Source organism: Myxocyprinus asiaticus, chromosome 34 (assembly GCF_019703515.2).
Source record: "Myxocyprinus asiaticus isolate MX2 ecotype Aquarium Trade chromosome 34, UBuf_Myxa_2, whole genome shotgun sequence".
In the NCBI taxonomy this organism is placed as follows: Eukaryota; Metazoa; Chordata; class Actinopteri; order Cypriniformes; family Catostomidae; genus Myxocyprinus; species Myxocyprinus asiaticus.
Window position 1 is genome coordinate 1,314,182 of NC_059377.1, and position 14,751 is coordinate 1,328,932.

Below are 14,751 nucleotides of genomic sequence, written 5' to 3' on the forward strand. Positions count from 1 at the left end.
TGGCAAGAAGTGGGGGCAACCTAAGGCAGGGCATCACCGCCCTGAAAGCCTGCCCAAAAAGGGGTGAGATGGGTTTAAGGAAGTGGATGGATGCTTTTAGGTCAGAAGCATCAAAAGGGAGGTCTAGAAGAAACCTGCCCGAAAATTGTGAGTTCCACTCAACCCGACTTATTTTAATAACCGCTTTACGAAAACAACTTATCACAGTGTTAAATACCAAGCATTCTGTCACTGTGCCATCAGGGGATCATACTGTGTAGAAGATTAATTATAGATTTTGGGGGTAAAGTTTGGAGAATCATTGCAAACAAAGGAGTGCCTGACTTATTAAAGAAGTATTAAACAAACCAGGGAATATTGGTATGATGAAGAATTAAGATTGAAAAATGTTTTATTACTTTTTACTTATGCTTTTATTGAACTCATGTACAATTTTAATATTAATGAAGAATGGAAAAAAAAAAACATGGTGGTGACTAAAAATTAACAGTGCTTGTCTTGTTTTTTTATACATTTAAATAGAATTGTTTAAAAAATGGGGTGCATGGTTGGCTAAAATTGGTATAATGATTGAAACAACAATTCTTGTGGGAGGAATAATATTCTGTTGTTAACACTGGTAAAATCATTCTTGATCCGAGCAACAGTGAAGCAGATGACATTGATCAATGTGAATGGTCCAATGCAATGACAACTACCCTGGATGGACAAATTGGGAGGAAATTGAAATTGAATATATATAATAAAATGAATGATGAGCCATGCCCCAGGATGAAAGTGCTAGCCTAACCTCTCCCCGGAGGTGACCCTCTACGATGCGCAAAGTATCTGGGTTGAAGATATCTACACTACAAAAAATAACTCTTAATATTATGATGAATATTTTGTTTGATATACACTACATTACTGTGACAACCACAGGCAAGGCTGAACCAATTGCACGCTCATGCTTATAACATGATTATATGTTTCATTTATTGAATGAAGGTATAAGGAGACAGAATCTTTTTACACCATTCTTAATCAAACTTGAATGAGTTCTACAATCTCCATTGGAGTGCGGTTGCATAACCTGGTCATTGGTAATGAAGCTGTGTGACTTAACTTAGTCACTAGATAGAAAGACTGAGGCGACTGAATTATGAAACTGCACTCTGGGTAAAGACAGTGAAGGTGGGACTTATGTAAGTCCCAGAGGAGGAATAATGTAGAATATTTTTATAAAGTTGAGTATAAATTAATCAAGTATAATCAATGTTAATATAGCCATTTTATTCTATAATTGTTTCTGGTGGTCAAGCCTGAGACTTGCTGTGTCTGTGGAATGTCCCCTCACATATGGTAAACTGATTCTGCAGTGTTAACGCTAAAGGAAATATGGTCTCCACAGTGGTGTCCAGTGACACATATAGAATATATTAGCCACTCCTTGGTAGATCATATGTATTTAAGCAGAGGCAAACCTATTTTTCTGGAGTTGTGCTGGGAGCAACTCGGCTTTTTTTATCTCTGATAATAAAGTCTATCTTCTGGCATCAAAACCCCAAGACTTCAAGAGTGACGTTTACATAGAGGTCTTAGAAGCGACTGCAGGCCTACCCAAGATTTTGTTTTATTATTATGCATTCGGTCTCAGACATTTGGCTCATTGGTCGCTTCCACCGGGGAGAGCCCCTCCCTGGTTTTGTATTGAACAGGAAGTTCTTGCTCCTATTTCGCCATTGCAAAGCCTATCAAACTAATCAGAGAAGTTGCACCTCGTTATCTCGCATTTGCACTCGGTATGGACAAAAGTGTCCAGAGTGTTTAATTCGGACATTTAAATGTGCCTAGAGAATATGTCTGAACCCCAAATTATGTCCCCTTTCTGCTGGTCAGAGTGGATTGTGAGGGAGGTTAATATGCTCGGCGACCTATATGAGAGTGGAGTGTTGAAGTCCTTAGAAAATGTTGTTCAACATTTTGGGATTCCCAGGTCTCTATTCTTCAGGTATTTACAGCTGCGCCACCTGCTCTGTACTATTTTTGGGAGTAGCATACACTTCCCTAAAGCAGCAGATACTCTGGGAGTGGTGATTACTGCTTTTGGAAAAGGTCATGAGGCATCAGTGCATTACTCCCTGCTAATTCAGAGTCTGGGGGACAGAGCTTTCACTTCTATCAAGAGATTATGGGAGAAAGATTTAAACAGTATTGGAGGGAGTGTGGGCTAGGATTCTAAAAAACGTCAAGTCTACATCTAAAGATTGTCTTATGCAATTTTTATTTATTTTTTTGAGATTTTTTCCTCCATTTTCACCAAATTTGGAATTTCCCAATTCCCAGTGTACTTTAAGTCCTCGTGGTCGCGTAGTGATTTGCCTCAATCCTGGTGGCGGAGGATGAACCCCAGTTGCCTCCGCATCTGAGACTATCAACCCGCGCATCTTATCACGTGGCTTGTTGAGCGCGTTGCCACAGAGACATAGCGACCTCGTGGTGTGGAGGCTTCACGCCATCCACCGCGGCATCCGCACTCAACTCACCACGCGCCCCACCGAGAACGAACCACATAGCGACCATGAGGAGGTTACCCTATGTGACTCTACCCTCCCTAGCAACCGGGCCAATTTGGTTGTTTAGGAGACCTGGCTGGAGTCACTCAGCACGCCATGGGATTCGAACTACCGAACTCCAGGGGTGGTAGCCAGCATCTTCTACCACTGAGCTTCCCAGGCCCCCGCGTCTTATGCAATTTAAGATTTTACATTGATTCTATTGGACCCCCTCTAGATTGTATAGGCTTTGTCTGAAAGACTCACCCACCTGCTGGTGATGCCAATCAGAAGATGGAGACACAACCCATGTTTTTTGGTGGTGAGTTAAGATCCAAGAATTTTGGTTGAATGTTCAGAGTATTATGTGCGACGTATTGGGCACTCAAATTTTATTTTGCCCCAGACTCTGTATTTTAGGTGGTCATTATATACAATATATAGGAGATAAACACATAAAAAATTGGGTCCTAGCCAGTGTTATGATCTGCAGACAGATTGTTCTAAGGGGATGGAAATCGGCTGGAGCGCCCTCATTTCCAGAGTGGTGCACAGAGATGGGGAGGGTGGTGGCATTCGAGGAAATGTCATGTAGAAGGCTGGGGAACTTAAGAGTCATTTGATAGGAAATGGGGCAGCTATTCGGCCTTCTCTGTGTATGCTCATGTTTGTTTGTTGAGGGTCAGGGTGGGGGTTGGGGATTGGGAGGGGTAATAGTGAGTGTTAAATGTTGATTCTGTGAATATATGTTTTGCTTTTCTTTGTAAATTGATGAATCAATAAAATATGGTGGATGTCAGAGCCTGCGTCACCCCACAGTATGAGCCTGTGAAAAGATCAAGGCCGAATTAGATCAACACGAATGCTCGCACGGATGACCTGTTTATTTTTCTATGCCATACACAACGCATGTGCACTCTTACAAACATAACAAACCAGGTAACTGCATTAAACGTGAGTATATAACAATAGCAATTTACATATATGTTTGAATAATACTTTATTGTAGATGGAGGTGGAAAATAGAGGCTGGAATCACTGAGCAAGTCTAATGCAGGTAAATGAGACCAAAGCAAGTGAAAGACCACATTATGTAATTGTTTTAAATCACAATACACTAAACAAAGAATAAATAACACTTACTGATGCTGTACATCAAGAAGCCTCCCAAGAAGAAATTCCCGGACTTAAAAATATAGATAAACTCCAGCCACTTTCTTCACATCTAACTCCCACGTTCCATTCAGAAGTGATCATCCCTATACCCTATTCACTTCTAAAGAAAATTACCCTCCAATGTGAGTGCTTTGTAGGGCTGAAAGGTGATAACAGTCATTTTTAACTAACTTTAAGTCATTCTTATTGGAAATTAAGTTTGGAAAGACCCTACAGCATGGATTGTTCTCCCTTCAAAATGCCCTTGAAAGTAATCATCTATGCTACTTAGATCACAGACATTGTCATTCTAGAAAGCATTTGAATGGAAAAAAAATCTCAGTATCTTCATGACATCATGAATTTTCCTGGGTCCTTTTTAGCAGCAAAAAGACTTCAAATTTTAAATGCAAATGTTTGCTGAAAGAGAATTTTGCCAACATTTAGAAGCTAACAGACATGGGGGCCTGGGTAGCTCAGCGAGTATTGACGCTGACTACAGTGGTGGTAGTCACGAGTTTGACTCCAGCCAGGAGTCAGCCAAATTGGCCCATTTGCTAGGGAGGGTAGTCTCACATGTGGTAACCTCCTCTGGTTGCTATAATGTGGTTCTTGCTCTCGGTGGGGCGCGTGGGGAGTTGTGCGTGGATGCCGCAGAGAATAGCATGAAGCCTCCACACGTCTCCGCGGTAAACACGCTCAAGCCACATGATAAAATGCACAGACTGGTTGTCTTTAAGTTGACACTCTTCAAGTTGCTGCTTTCCCTAATCTTTTAAGATTTTTATAGGGCCGAAAATGTAACATGTTAATTTCAGCAATTTACATGACTGTTTTACATGTAAAATTTACGTTTTCTTTCTTTTTTTTTTTTTTTTTACAATGCAACAGACCAGGATATGCCATCATGCAAGAGGTCTTCTGGCTTTAGTAAATAACATTCCTCAAATATCAAAAATCATGTTCAAAATGTTATAAATAATGCCTACTTACTCTCCAACTGTAACGAATGAGGCTGGTATCCCTCCAGCCGACCACCAGAGGGAGCCCTCTCCTGAAAACTGACACGATACCGTTTCTTCTATGGTGACTTCCTGTTTGTACTATATAAATAGCCATGCTTCTCTATTGTGACTTTGCAAAGTATTGCCAGTTTCACTGCCTTACCAAGCGTTATTTTCATTGCCTGTTTATTGCCTACTTGTTATGACCATTGTGCCTGCTTCACGCATTTACCGATATTGGATTACTGTTTTGCTCTGTTTGCCTGGTTGGACTGATTACCCGTGTAACAACTACTTTGCCTGCTTCAATGATTACGTCTCTGCCTTGTGTCTTGGATTTGTTTGCTGATTATAATAAACTTCCTGCATATGGATTTTACCTTCGCCTCCATGTCGAGGCCGTTACACCAGCAACAATAAAAACGAGCAGCTTTGAAATATGTATCCTTTGAATTGGGCCAAGAGGTCTATGTGTGATGTTTCAATCTTCTATTTGTCCTCTCTTCATCCAGATTCTCAGTTCAGAGTTCACCAAACACAAAAAAGTGAGATTAGTAGAAAAAAAAAAAAAAAAATTGATTCACAGCACTCCGATTTCTGTAATTTTATCAATATTTATCAATTTAGTATTTATCAAACAGGATGGAATATTTTAGAATGAGACAAACCAATACCACAAAACATCACAGAATTCATCACACCACTGAACTGAACTGTATGTTCACTAAATTGTGACAAGAAAATTAACATGATTTCCATCTTTAGCAATTGTAAGTTTAATATTTTATCCAATATTCACACGATCTTCATTACAGGAATGACCCAGTTCATGGTCCTGAATTTGACCACTTAAAGGAAAACAGGTAATCCTGGAGAATGCTTTGCACTAATTAATTGGTTAAATCAGTGTGGTAAACTATTATTTGATTTACTGGAAGGTGTTTGTTGCTTTATTATCTGAACTATTTTTAAATTGAATCATTTGAAGCATATCTCTTTTTGACAACTTCCTCCTGGTTGAGCCCTGCTATTCACTCAAGAGCACTACAGCAATTCCACTAAAGACTGTTAAGGACAGTCTTTATTATGACATGAAAATCTAACGAATTCACTTGAACAATTGTATAATGGTCAGTTTTAATAGTCAGGAGTAGGTGCTATCAAAAACATCCATCTGTCCATCTTTAGAAGTCATTATAATGTAGAAGCCTAAAGACAAAGAAAGAGAATATAAATGCTCACAAAAACATTGATGATTTGTATAACAAAACTGTAATGTGTTAAATACGTTTAATGTATTAAATGTTATTCTAACCCACCTGAACAGCAGTGCATGACCCTTATTATTGGCCACAGAGTAGAAGCCACTCCTTGGGGAGAAATCCAAACAATGGGTTCGAAAGATAGTCTTCTTTCGGAATTGTGGAAAATTGGAAAACACTGTGAAACTGGGAATATGGACCTAAGGAGAAAAATTGCAGAAAAGCCAATGAAGTTGTACTTTACCCTTAAACACAACATAACACAAACTCTTTCAAGTAGAATTAGTAATCTTTAACAAAATAAAATGTAACCTACCAGCCACAGTTTTTCCAAAATCTACACTGGAAAAATGTCCATAATTTTAATGGAAAAATAATATTAAAAATGCTACAGTAAAAAATAAAATAAAAAACGTATTGGTTAATGGGTAGTTTACCTTAACATATATGGCAAAAAATATCTAATGTTTAACAAGACATGTTATTTTACGATAAAATATTGTAAAAAAATATATATTTTTTTTAGAACTATAATTTTACTGTATAATTAATGGTAAAAATGTATATTATTTAACATCAGAATACATGTACATTTTACGGTAAACTATGTTGTTTAAACCTGTGTGACCCATCACATTTCATTATTATTTTATGGGAATAGTTATACTTTTTCTTATTTTTAATACCAGTTATGTACATTGGGGTGTTCTGTGCTATATTTTATGTATTTTAGTGTCACATGTTATACCCTGATGGTGTTTTGTGTTTGTGTCAAAATGGTATCCCATAAAGCCTGAAACATGGTCACCGTATTCTTTTTGGAGTACATTTCTGGCAATCACAGCAGCCAGTAATTTACTGTATATGTAAAATAATTGTATTATAAATTTTTTTTATAGTGCATCTATCTGGCATTTTAACTGGTAGAAAAATACCATATAATACCATATTTTTTAAATCATAATTAGATGTTAAAGAGTAGACTAGCACCAAAGAAAAACTTGGACAAGCACCATTTCTAAGCTTGTACTGAATAATTATGGCTACACATGACATCACATGTATTCCCAATGTCGTTGCATGTTATTTGCTTTGTATAGTGACGTACTGAGCACAGACAAAAATATTTGGAATATGGTAATGTCAAAATAAGGAGTCTGTTCCAAACCCTAGTAAGCTCTGGATGCAGCATTTTCAGGCATCATAGATGCACTCCTGAAAAACAGGTGAAAAACAATACTACAATACGCCCAATACAGAGACTGTTCCAGAAAGTACAGATGTTATAGTGATGCCCGGTTTGCGAACAAATAGTTCTTTTGAACCAGTTCTTTTCAGTGAATGAGTTGAAACTGTTCTCCAAAATCTTTGCAATGAACCGCTCCAACTAGTTCACAAATTGGACTAAACACCTGTCGCACAACAGTTCTCGAGCCAACAGTATGAGTTGCTCTCAGTTCTTGAGTCAACAGTACACTCAACTGATAGTAATAGTAGTGATAGTGATAGTACACTGAACTGCTGAAAATGAGCATGCTTGTGCTGTGTGATTAATGGGGGGAATATATGTTTCTGGGGTATTTTGCTGAACAGCAGAAAGTATAACAAATAAAACATACTGGAAATATGTTTATGACTTGATTGTATTACCGTTTTATCAATGTATGATGATGATCTAGTCACAACAGCTCTCGAGTCAACAGTCTACTGATCCAGGGACAGCAGCTCTCGAGTCAACAGTACATCGAGTTGATCACAGCAGTTCTCGAGTCACCAGTACACTGAACTGAGAATCGCCTCTTTCGGACATTTACGAAATACTGAGAACTGATGAGAGAGCTTCTGATGAGCATGCGTGAACCGAGGACTTGAATGGGGGGGGGGGGGTGTGTGGTGCCAAACATTCAGTCGAGAGATCTAAATTTATTTACTATTGAGTATTGTGCATTCAGATTATATTTGAAGTTATGAGCTGGATCATGGTTTCTGTTCTACTAGTTTATTCACTTTATATTCTTTAGACACGTAGAACATCCGCATTTGTATCTCAGTGTCAGTATCGGATGCTTTAGGTGCAAAACTTTAAAGTAAGAAACATATCCAAGATGTAAAATCACTGAATTAAACACTGTTGACACTAAATGGCCTTATTATTATTATACACAAAAAGTTGCATACTCTAATATTTCACTGGACTGCTTTTTGGAATAGGGTAACTGGACTCATCAGACCACATGACCTTTTTCCATTGCTCCACAATCCAATCTTTTTGCTACCTAGCAAACTGAAGTTGTTTTTCTGATAAGCCTCACTAACAAGTGGCTACACAGCTGTTTAGTCCCAATCTTGTAAGTTCTCGTCTCACTGTGTGTGTGGAAATGCTTTACTTTTACTATTAAACATAGCCATGAGTTCTACTGTTGATTTTTTATGATGTGACTTCACTTAGCGTTTTAGTGATTTCCAATCACAATCATTTAAGATTTTTTTTCCCAACCACATTTCTTCCGCGAAGTTGATGGTTCACCACTATCATTCCGGGCTTTGACAATGTGTTGGACAGTTCTTAACCCAATTCCAGAGATTTCAGCAATCTCCACGACCAGGGGATATGTCATCCGACCTTGTTGTTTAAGAAATGAGAGCTACACACTACATCATTTAGGGTTAAAAGAATTGTTGCCAGCTGAAATATATTAATCACTGCAATAATGATCCAATCATAGGCTCTTAAGTATTCACTTATTTAAATTCAAATGGCAATTTTTATTTTTTTTGCCAGGCAGTGTAACTTAATTGAATAAAATGTAATAATCAGCAATACGAGCTTACATATGGCTTTATCTAATGTGTTTGAGCGTGAATTCCACAATGCTGGGGTATTAGCATTATGTACAGTGACGTCATTACACAATGACGTAAAAGAACTGCTGAATCATTTTTTTGAACTCGTTCATTGAAACGAACCATCCGAAAGAACCGGTTTGTGAAAAATAATCAGACTTCCCATCACTAAGATGTTATGAGTCCAGAATGGCCTTTTTATCGCTGCGGTAGCCGCAGTAAATGTGCACATTCTACTCTAAACCGCTTCATGGTGCTATAACCATACTATTTCAATAGGCGTAAGCTGAATGGGTCAAAGCTCATTCTCGCAAGAAGCAAATGTGCATTGTTGTTTGCTTTTAAAGATGGTGATTTAAAAGGAAGTGGTTGTGGATGAAGCACTGGTTCATGCAGTGAAAGTTAAGTAGCTTATGTACCATATTTTTCAGAAATAAAGTCGCACTTGAATGTAGGTTGCACCTGGTCAAAATCACATTGTTGAGAGAAAAACTGTCAATCATGGATATTTCTAATATTTTGCAACCCTGTTTGCTATGCACTAATTGTCCAGTTAACTGACTGAATGTTTTTTTACTAGGGGTGTGATGAAACGTCATTTTGTTGGGATGTGAGATGAGTTATGACAGCTATGGAGGACCAATTCTGCCAATATTAAAATAAAAATAAATGTGTACAAAGAAATACATTTTCAAATGTGTCTAAATGAGTATTTCTACATTATTTCCTCATTTATTTCTACATTTATATATACCTTTGAACAGACCAAATCAAATGGGGAATGAATCATCTTTGTTGGATGAATGACTAAGGTGATATGACCAAAATCTTTTATTAGTGTAATCAAGTAATTTTATTTCTCTGAAACTGTACGTACCTAGGGAGATCATACAAGTATGGACTCAGGATTTCTAAAATGTCCGGGATTCGGCTGAAAATCTTGGCAAACAATCCAAACAGAAACAGCAATTTAAACAGATCTGATCACAGACACTTCAACATGGACAAAAAGCAGAGTGCTACTGAAATGATCCAGTATTAATAATATTTAAAGCAAATGTGCCGGATGTTGATAATGAGAGCTTATGTTTAGGTGGTGTTACACGGTAGGCGGCAAGCTGTGTTTGCAATCTTGCTGCTTCTCGCACATTTTCAGTTCACATGGAGAGGCAGTGCGAAACGAGTCAGCGCAAGTGCACTGATGCCTCCTACTGTTTCAGTTATAACAATGCTAGCGAGCGCTAAGATGCGGAGTCTCTGAGGCGATTACTTTAAATATTGTATTGCATATAAATAATAGCAAATAAAATTAATAAGATGCTACTTATTCCTTCATAAAATGTGTTATTACTGTAAATATTTTATTCCGTGCTAAAAATAAATATAATAAACAAAGTCCACTAAACTCTAACAATGACGTTTAACAATTGAGAATAAATTAGTATTTCCCATTATATAAAGTTGATGCAGACACCTGTTGCAGAAAAGTAAATTAAAAAAGGCAGTTCATGGTCTGTTGGCAGACATCGCACAATCGTCTATCTTCCACAAATTATGTTTCCAAACACAGTCTACTCACCTGATACACCAACTCGCCCACTCACGTGGCTTTCTTTTCATTAATATATCTATAAAAGGTTTAAAGAAACGTTATACAGTTCAGGAAAATCTGCCACAGCGAGTATTACATTCTCCTCGTTGTTTTTGACTCGACGTCAAAATGTCTGTTATCAGATCTGTTCAAGTTGCGGTTTCCATTCAAACTGTCTGCCGAATCCAAGACATTTTTATAAATCCCGAGTCCATGCAGGTATGGTCTCCCTAGGTACAGTGGGTATCCAACCAGATTGATACTTACTACCGTGGGGATTAACGCATCAGTAAAACTTGAAATTCTCACACGTGAAACACGTTCGCAAAATCACTGCCAGGAGGCACAAAGAGACACTTTTGACACCATCGTTTAGTGTGAAGAATGTTATTATGATTAACATTGTTACTATTATTATTTGTATTGTATTTTTTACATTTTGATTTATAGAAGGTGATCTAACCATGCAAAATTAAATGGCAACAATAAAGTTATAGCTTAGTAAGCTAATAAATTTAGGACCTGCTATCACAGGTTTGAAACCAGCTTTTCTTATTGTTTGTTTGGATACATGTAGAAAGTAAACTACATCCAGCAGATTCACAAAAAGCCATTATGCGCAGTGCCTGGCACTGACACGGTGTCCTGTAAGATAATTGTTGGTCATCTGTTCTTTTTATACTGTATATAATTTACACATGGTATTTAACTTATATTTAATCGCCATGATTGTGTTTTTTAAAGGTAAAATCATTGTTGGAACAGTCACATAGGGCAGCAGCATTCATGATTACATGATAAAGTTTATAATTAAACTTAATTACATTAAACAGCACAATAGCGTGAGTGTAGTTCACAATTGTTTTTTGTCACACTGTATTACACACGCTGCAGCCGAGTAAACAGAGACAATGAGCCCCGCAATGCGTGTAAATAACATACGTGACGTCTGAGGAAGACTTTGTTCTCCTTGCTCCAATTTATTTCCAAATGTTCAACATTTGCTGGTGTTTTTCTTGTTTTCTTTTCATCACGCCTGCCGCAGTATTGCGCTGTGATAGTGGGGGTTCTCTCTGTCATTCTCTGGTGTTACGGTTTAACTGGGATTGAGTTCTGAATAATCTTACTACATAATATTGGCATCCTTGTACAGATAAAAATAAGTGGTATGATTAGCTCGAACAGCGAGAAAAAAAATCCTTACAGAGGCAGGAGATTCAATCTTGTTCAACAACATGATCAGCAAAATTTTACACAGCGATGTAAGTTTGAGTTAGGCGGCGATAACAGTCGCAAGCATCAGTGTGTTGAAATTAGATTTGTTTATTCGGTGGGAAATGGTGCAAATTATCCAGCATCAAGTGTCCATGTTAACTTGTGCCTCACATTCACAATATGATGGGCTTGTCAGATTATGACATTGTATGAAATCTGAACGTATTTTTCTTGTCGAAACGCTGCTCACAAATATTATGTGAAATTATCAAATCAATCAGTAATGAACAACAAACTTCCAGTGTTCTGGTGATTGGTTTGGACAGTTCATATACAGTAAATTAACCAGTTCAAAAAACAAAAACCAAACACAGATTCACTTTAGTCCTTGCATAATTCAACTACGTCTTTATTCTTTTTTTATATAAAAAACTCTGGGCGTTCAAAACTTGTGTCTGTTAAAAAAGTTTAGAAAAAAATGTCTCGGTGTGCTTAAAAAGTGTTAAAAGGTTTCAATAAAGTCCTAAATAATGCAGTAAACTGATTGGAACACGGATCTGTCCTGACATTCTCTACAGGTCCAGTAACGAGCATCGCCATGGTATTTTGTAGTAAATTGTAACCACAAAATTAAAAATGGTTATTTTATTAACACCATATTACTGTAGTAACACCATTGTTAACTGCATCAAATCTATGTTTTCAGCCCCCCCCAAAAAACATGGTTACTACAATATTACTATAGTAAATCTACCTTTATATTCGTTTTAAGCAGTATTTAATAAAACATTAAGAGTGGTGACAAGAAACAGAATGGGAAAAACGTGGAACCAAACTCAGGGTCATACAGACACAGGCACACCAGCGTTACATCCCACGCCGCTGGAGCGACGCTTAACACAGTTTGTCACATATTTCAATGTTGCCAACAGACTGTTGGGGGTTACAACTGGGTGTAAATAGTCACTAAATAGTTAGAGCTTTGGGGCAATATCGTTTAATAGCAAATATGAAGTAATAATAAAATACTAAGACAGATAATTAATAATGCACGTAACCTACAGTTTTGAACTACATAGCGTTTTTGATTATTATATTTAGCGTAAGACTCAAACGCATGCATTGAGACACATATGATACAAATAATGTGTTCAGGGGGTCCTGGGAAGCTCAGTAAGCAAAGACACTGACTACCACCAGTGAAATCGCAGGTTCGAATCCAGGGTATGCTGAGTGATTCCATCCAGGCTTCCTAAGCAACCAATTGGCCCTATTGCTAGGGTGGGTAGAGTTACGTGGGTTACCTTCCTTGTGGTCGCTATAAGGAGGTTCTCGCTCTTGGTTGGGCGCGTGGCAAGTTGTGCATGGATGCCGCAGTGAATAGCGTGAGCCTCCATACGTGCTAGGTCTCCGTGGTGACAAGCTCAGCATGCCATGTGTCTTAAACCTCATTCACACTGGGGTCTGATCCCGGGATATTGCTGGGATCGATGCCGGGGAGCCTTCTGTGTGAATGCAAGCCGATGACGGAATGCCCGAAAATTTTATCCCGGGGATCAGACCCTATTAACATTGCCGGGGTCAATCATGGGACGTGTCTGTGTGAACAAAAGCAGAGCCGATACCGTGAAGGGTGTGTGTCGTAGTGATGACATATTTATCATGTGAAGGAGAACGTTTGTGCCGAATAGAGATTCAACAGTTTCATGGTGTACCGTGGTTTAAAAAACATACAGCTGTCATAAACCGTTGCCATTTCTTTTCCCATTCATAGCACTGTGACACTCAGGAATTTATTATTTATTTATTTTTTAAATATACAAGTAAAGAAATTAATGTTTCCATTGTAAATATTTGTTAAATAAAAATAAATAAACAATCGGCTACATTTACAGCTTCACCAACCTGACAAAGCGCAGCACACCGAATGTCTGAACTCTATTTCCCCCTCATATGGTGGTTGAAGTCCGTGATGTAGGAATAATTTGGCTATTTAAAAATAATAATGATGGTTACCCAGTTTGTAAATTGTCACAAAAAAAAAGTGCCATCTCATGCAGGGAACATTCAAAACCTGAAGTAGGGGAGAGCTGTGGCTTTGTTGTGTATTCATTTTTAAGTGTCAAAATTACTGCTATACATGACAAAGTTAATAAATGACTTTTACTGACATATTTTATTTTTTATTTTAATTAGATCAGATACAGTTGTTAGAGGGGGATTTTACGCCGTAATATGGTCGTTACAATGTGCCCTGCACCACCTATGGGGCACGTTGTAAGATTTCACTTTCCCATTTTCCAGGTAGATGGGGAAAAAAGTACACACTGCATTCATAAAACAAGACCACATATTTATACCAGATATGTGTAAAATTAATGTGAAAAAAGAAAAATACTTTGAATCCCAAGTGTATTTACACAAACTTAAGGAAACCAAACAGTGTTAGTTTGTGCCCCGCTAGCTCTACCCTTCAACTTCCATGAACATCATTCCACAGAATTTGCGAAGATGAATGTAGACTAAGTGAAAATATGGTAGGTAAAGACCCCTTTACATAAGAAACACAAACAGATCCAGTACAGGTCACCATAGTGCTTGCAATCTTACAACAGGCCAACTGTTTGTTAAAACATTTACTTTCTTAACCCTATAAAGGGCAAGAACATAAACGATACAGAAAATTAATCTATTGCTATTTTCCAACACATTAGGTTTCAAATGATACATTTATGTTTTTCTCTAAAAATAGCTATTATTTTAATTTTACAGCTTTAGAAATCCCCCCCAAAAAAGATCAAAACCCTTGCTACAGTATATAGATCACCTGGGCCTTACTCTGGTTTCCTTGGTGAATTTGATAATTTTCTATCTGATCTAGTAGTTCAAGTAGATAGAGCTTTAATTGTTGGTGACTTCAACATTCACATAGGTAAAGAAAGTGACACATTGGGATTAGCATTTATTGATATTCTCAACTCTCTTGGAGTCAGACAAAATGTGACAGAACCAACTCATCGGCAATATCATATGCTAGATTTAATTCTGTCATTGATTCAGAGTTGATGTTGATACTATAGAAATTCTACCACAGAGTGATGACTTCTCAGATCATTACCTCGTCTCTTGTTTGTTGTGATCAGTTA

The 14,751-nt window shown here is 37.6% G+C and overlaps 1 protein-coding gene across 1 annotated transcript in view; it reads right to left on the minus strand.

The window, feature by feature from the left end:
• Positions 1 to 5,282: 5,282 nt before the first annotated feature.
• Positions 5,283 to 14,751, minus strand: part of utp18 (UTP18 small subunit processome component) — a 75,142-nt gene continuing 65,673 nt past the window's right edge. The window contains exons 12-13 of the mRNA XM_051670827.1: positions 6,013 to 6,155; positions 5,283 to 5,902 (exon numbers count right to left, since the gene is read on the minus strand). Of these exons, the coding sequence (XP_051526787.1) occupies positions 5,878 to 5,902; positions 6,013 to 6,155 (168 nt within the window). The 3' untranslated portion in view covers positions 5,283 to 5,877. The remainder of the gene's footprint in view (positions 5,903 to 6,012; positions 6,156 to 14,751) is intronic.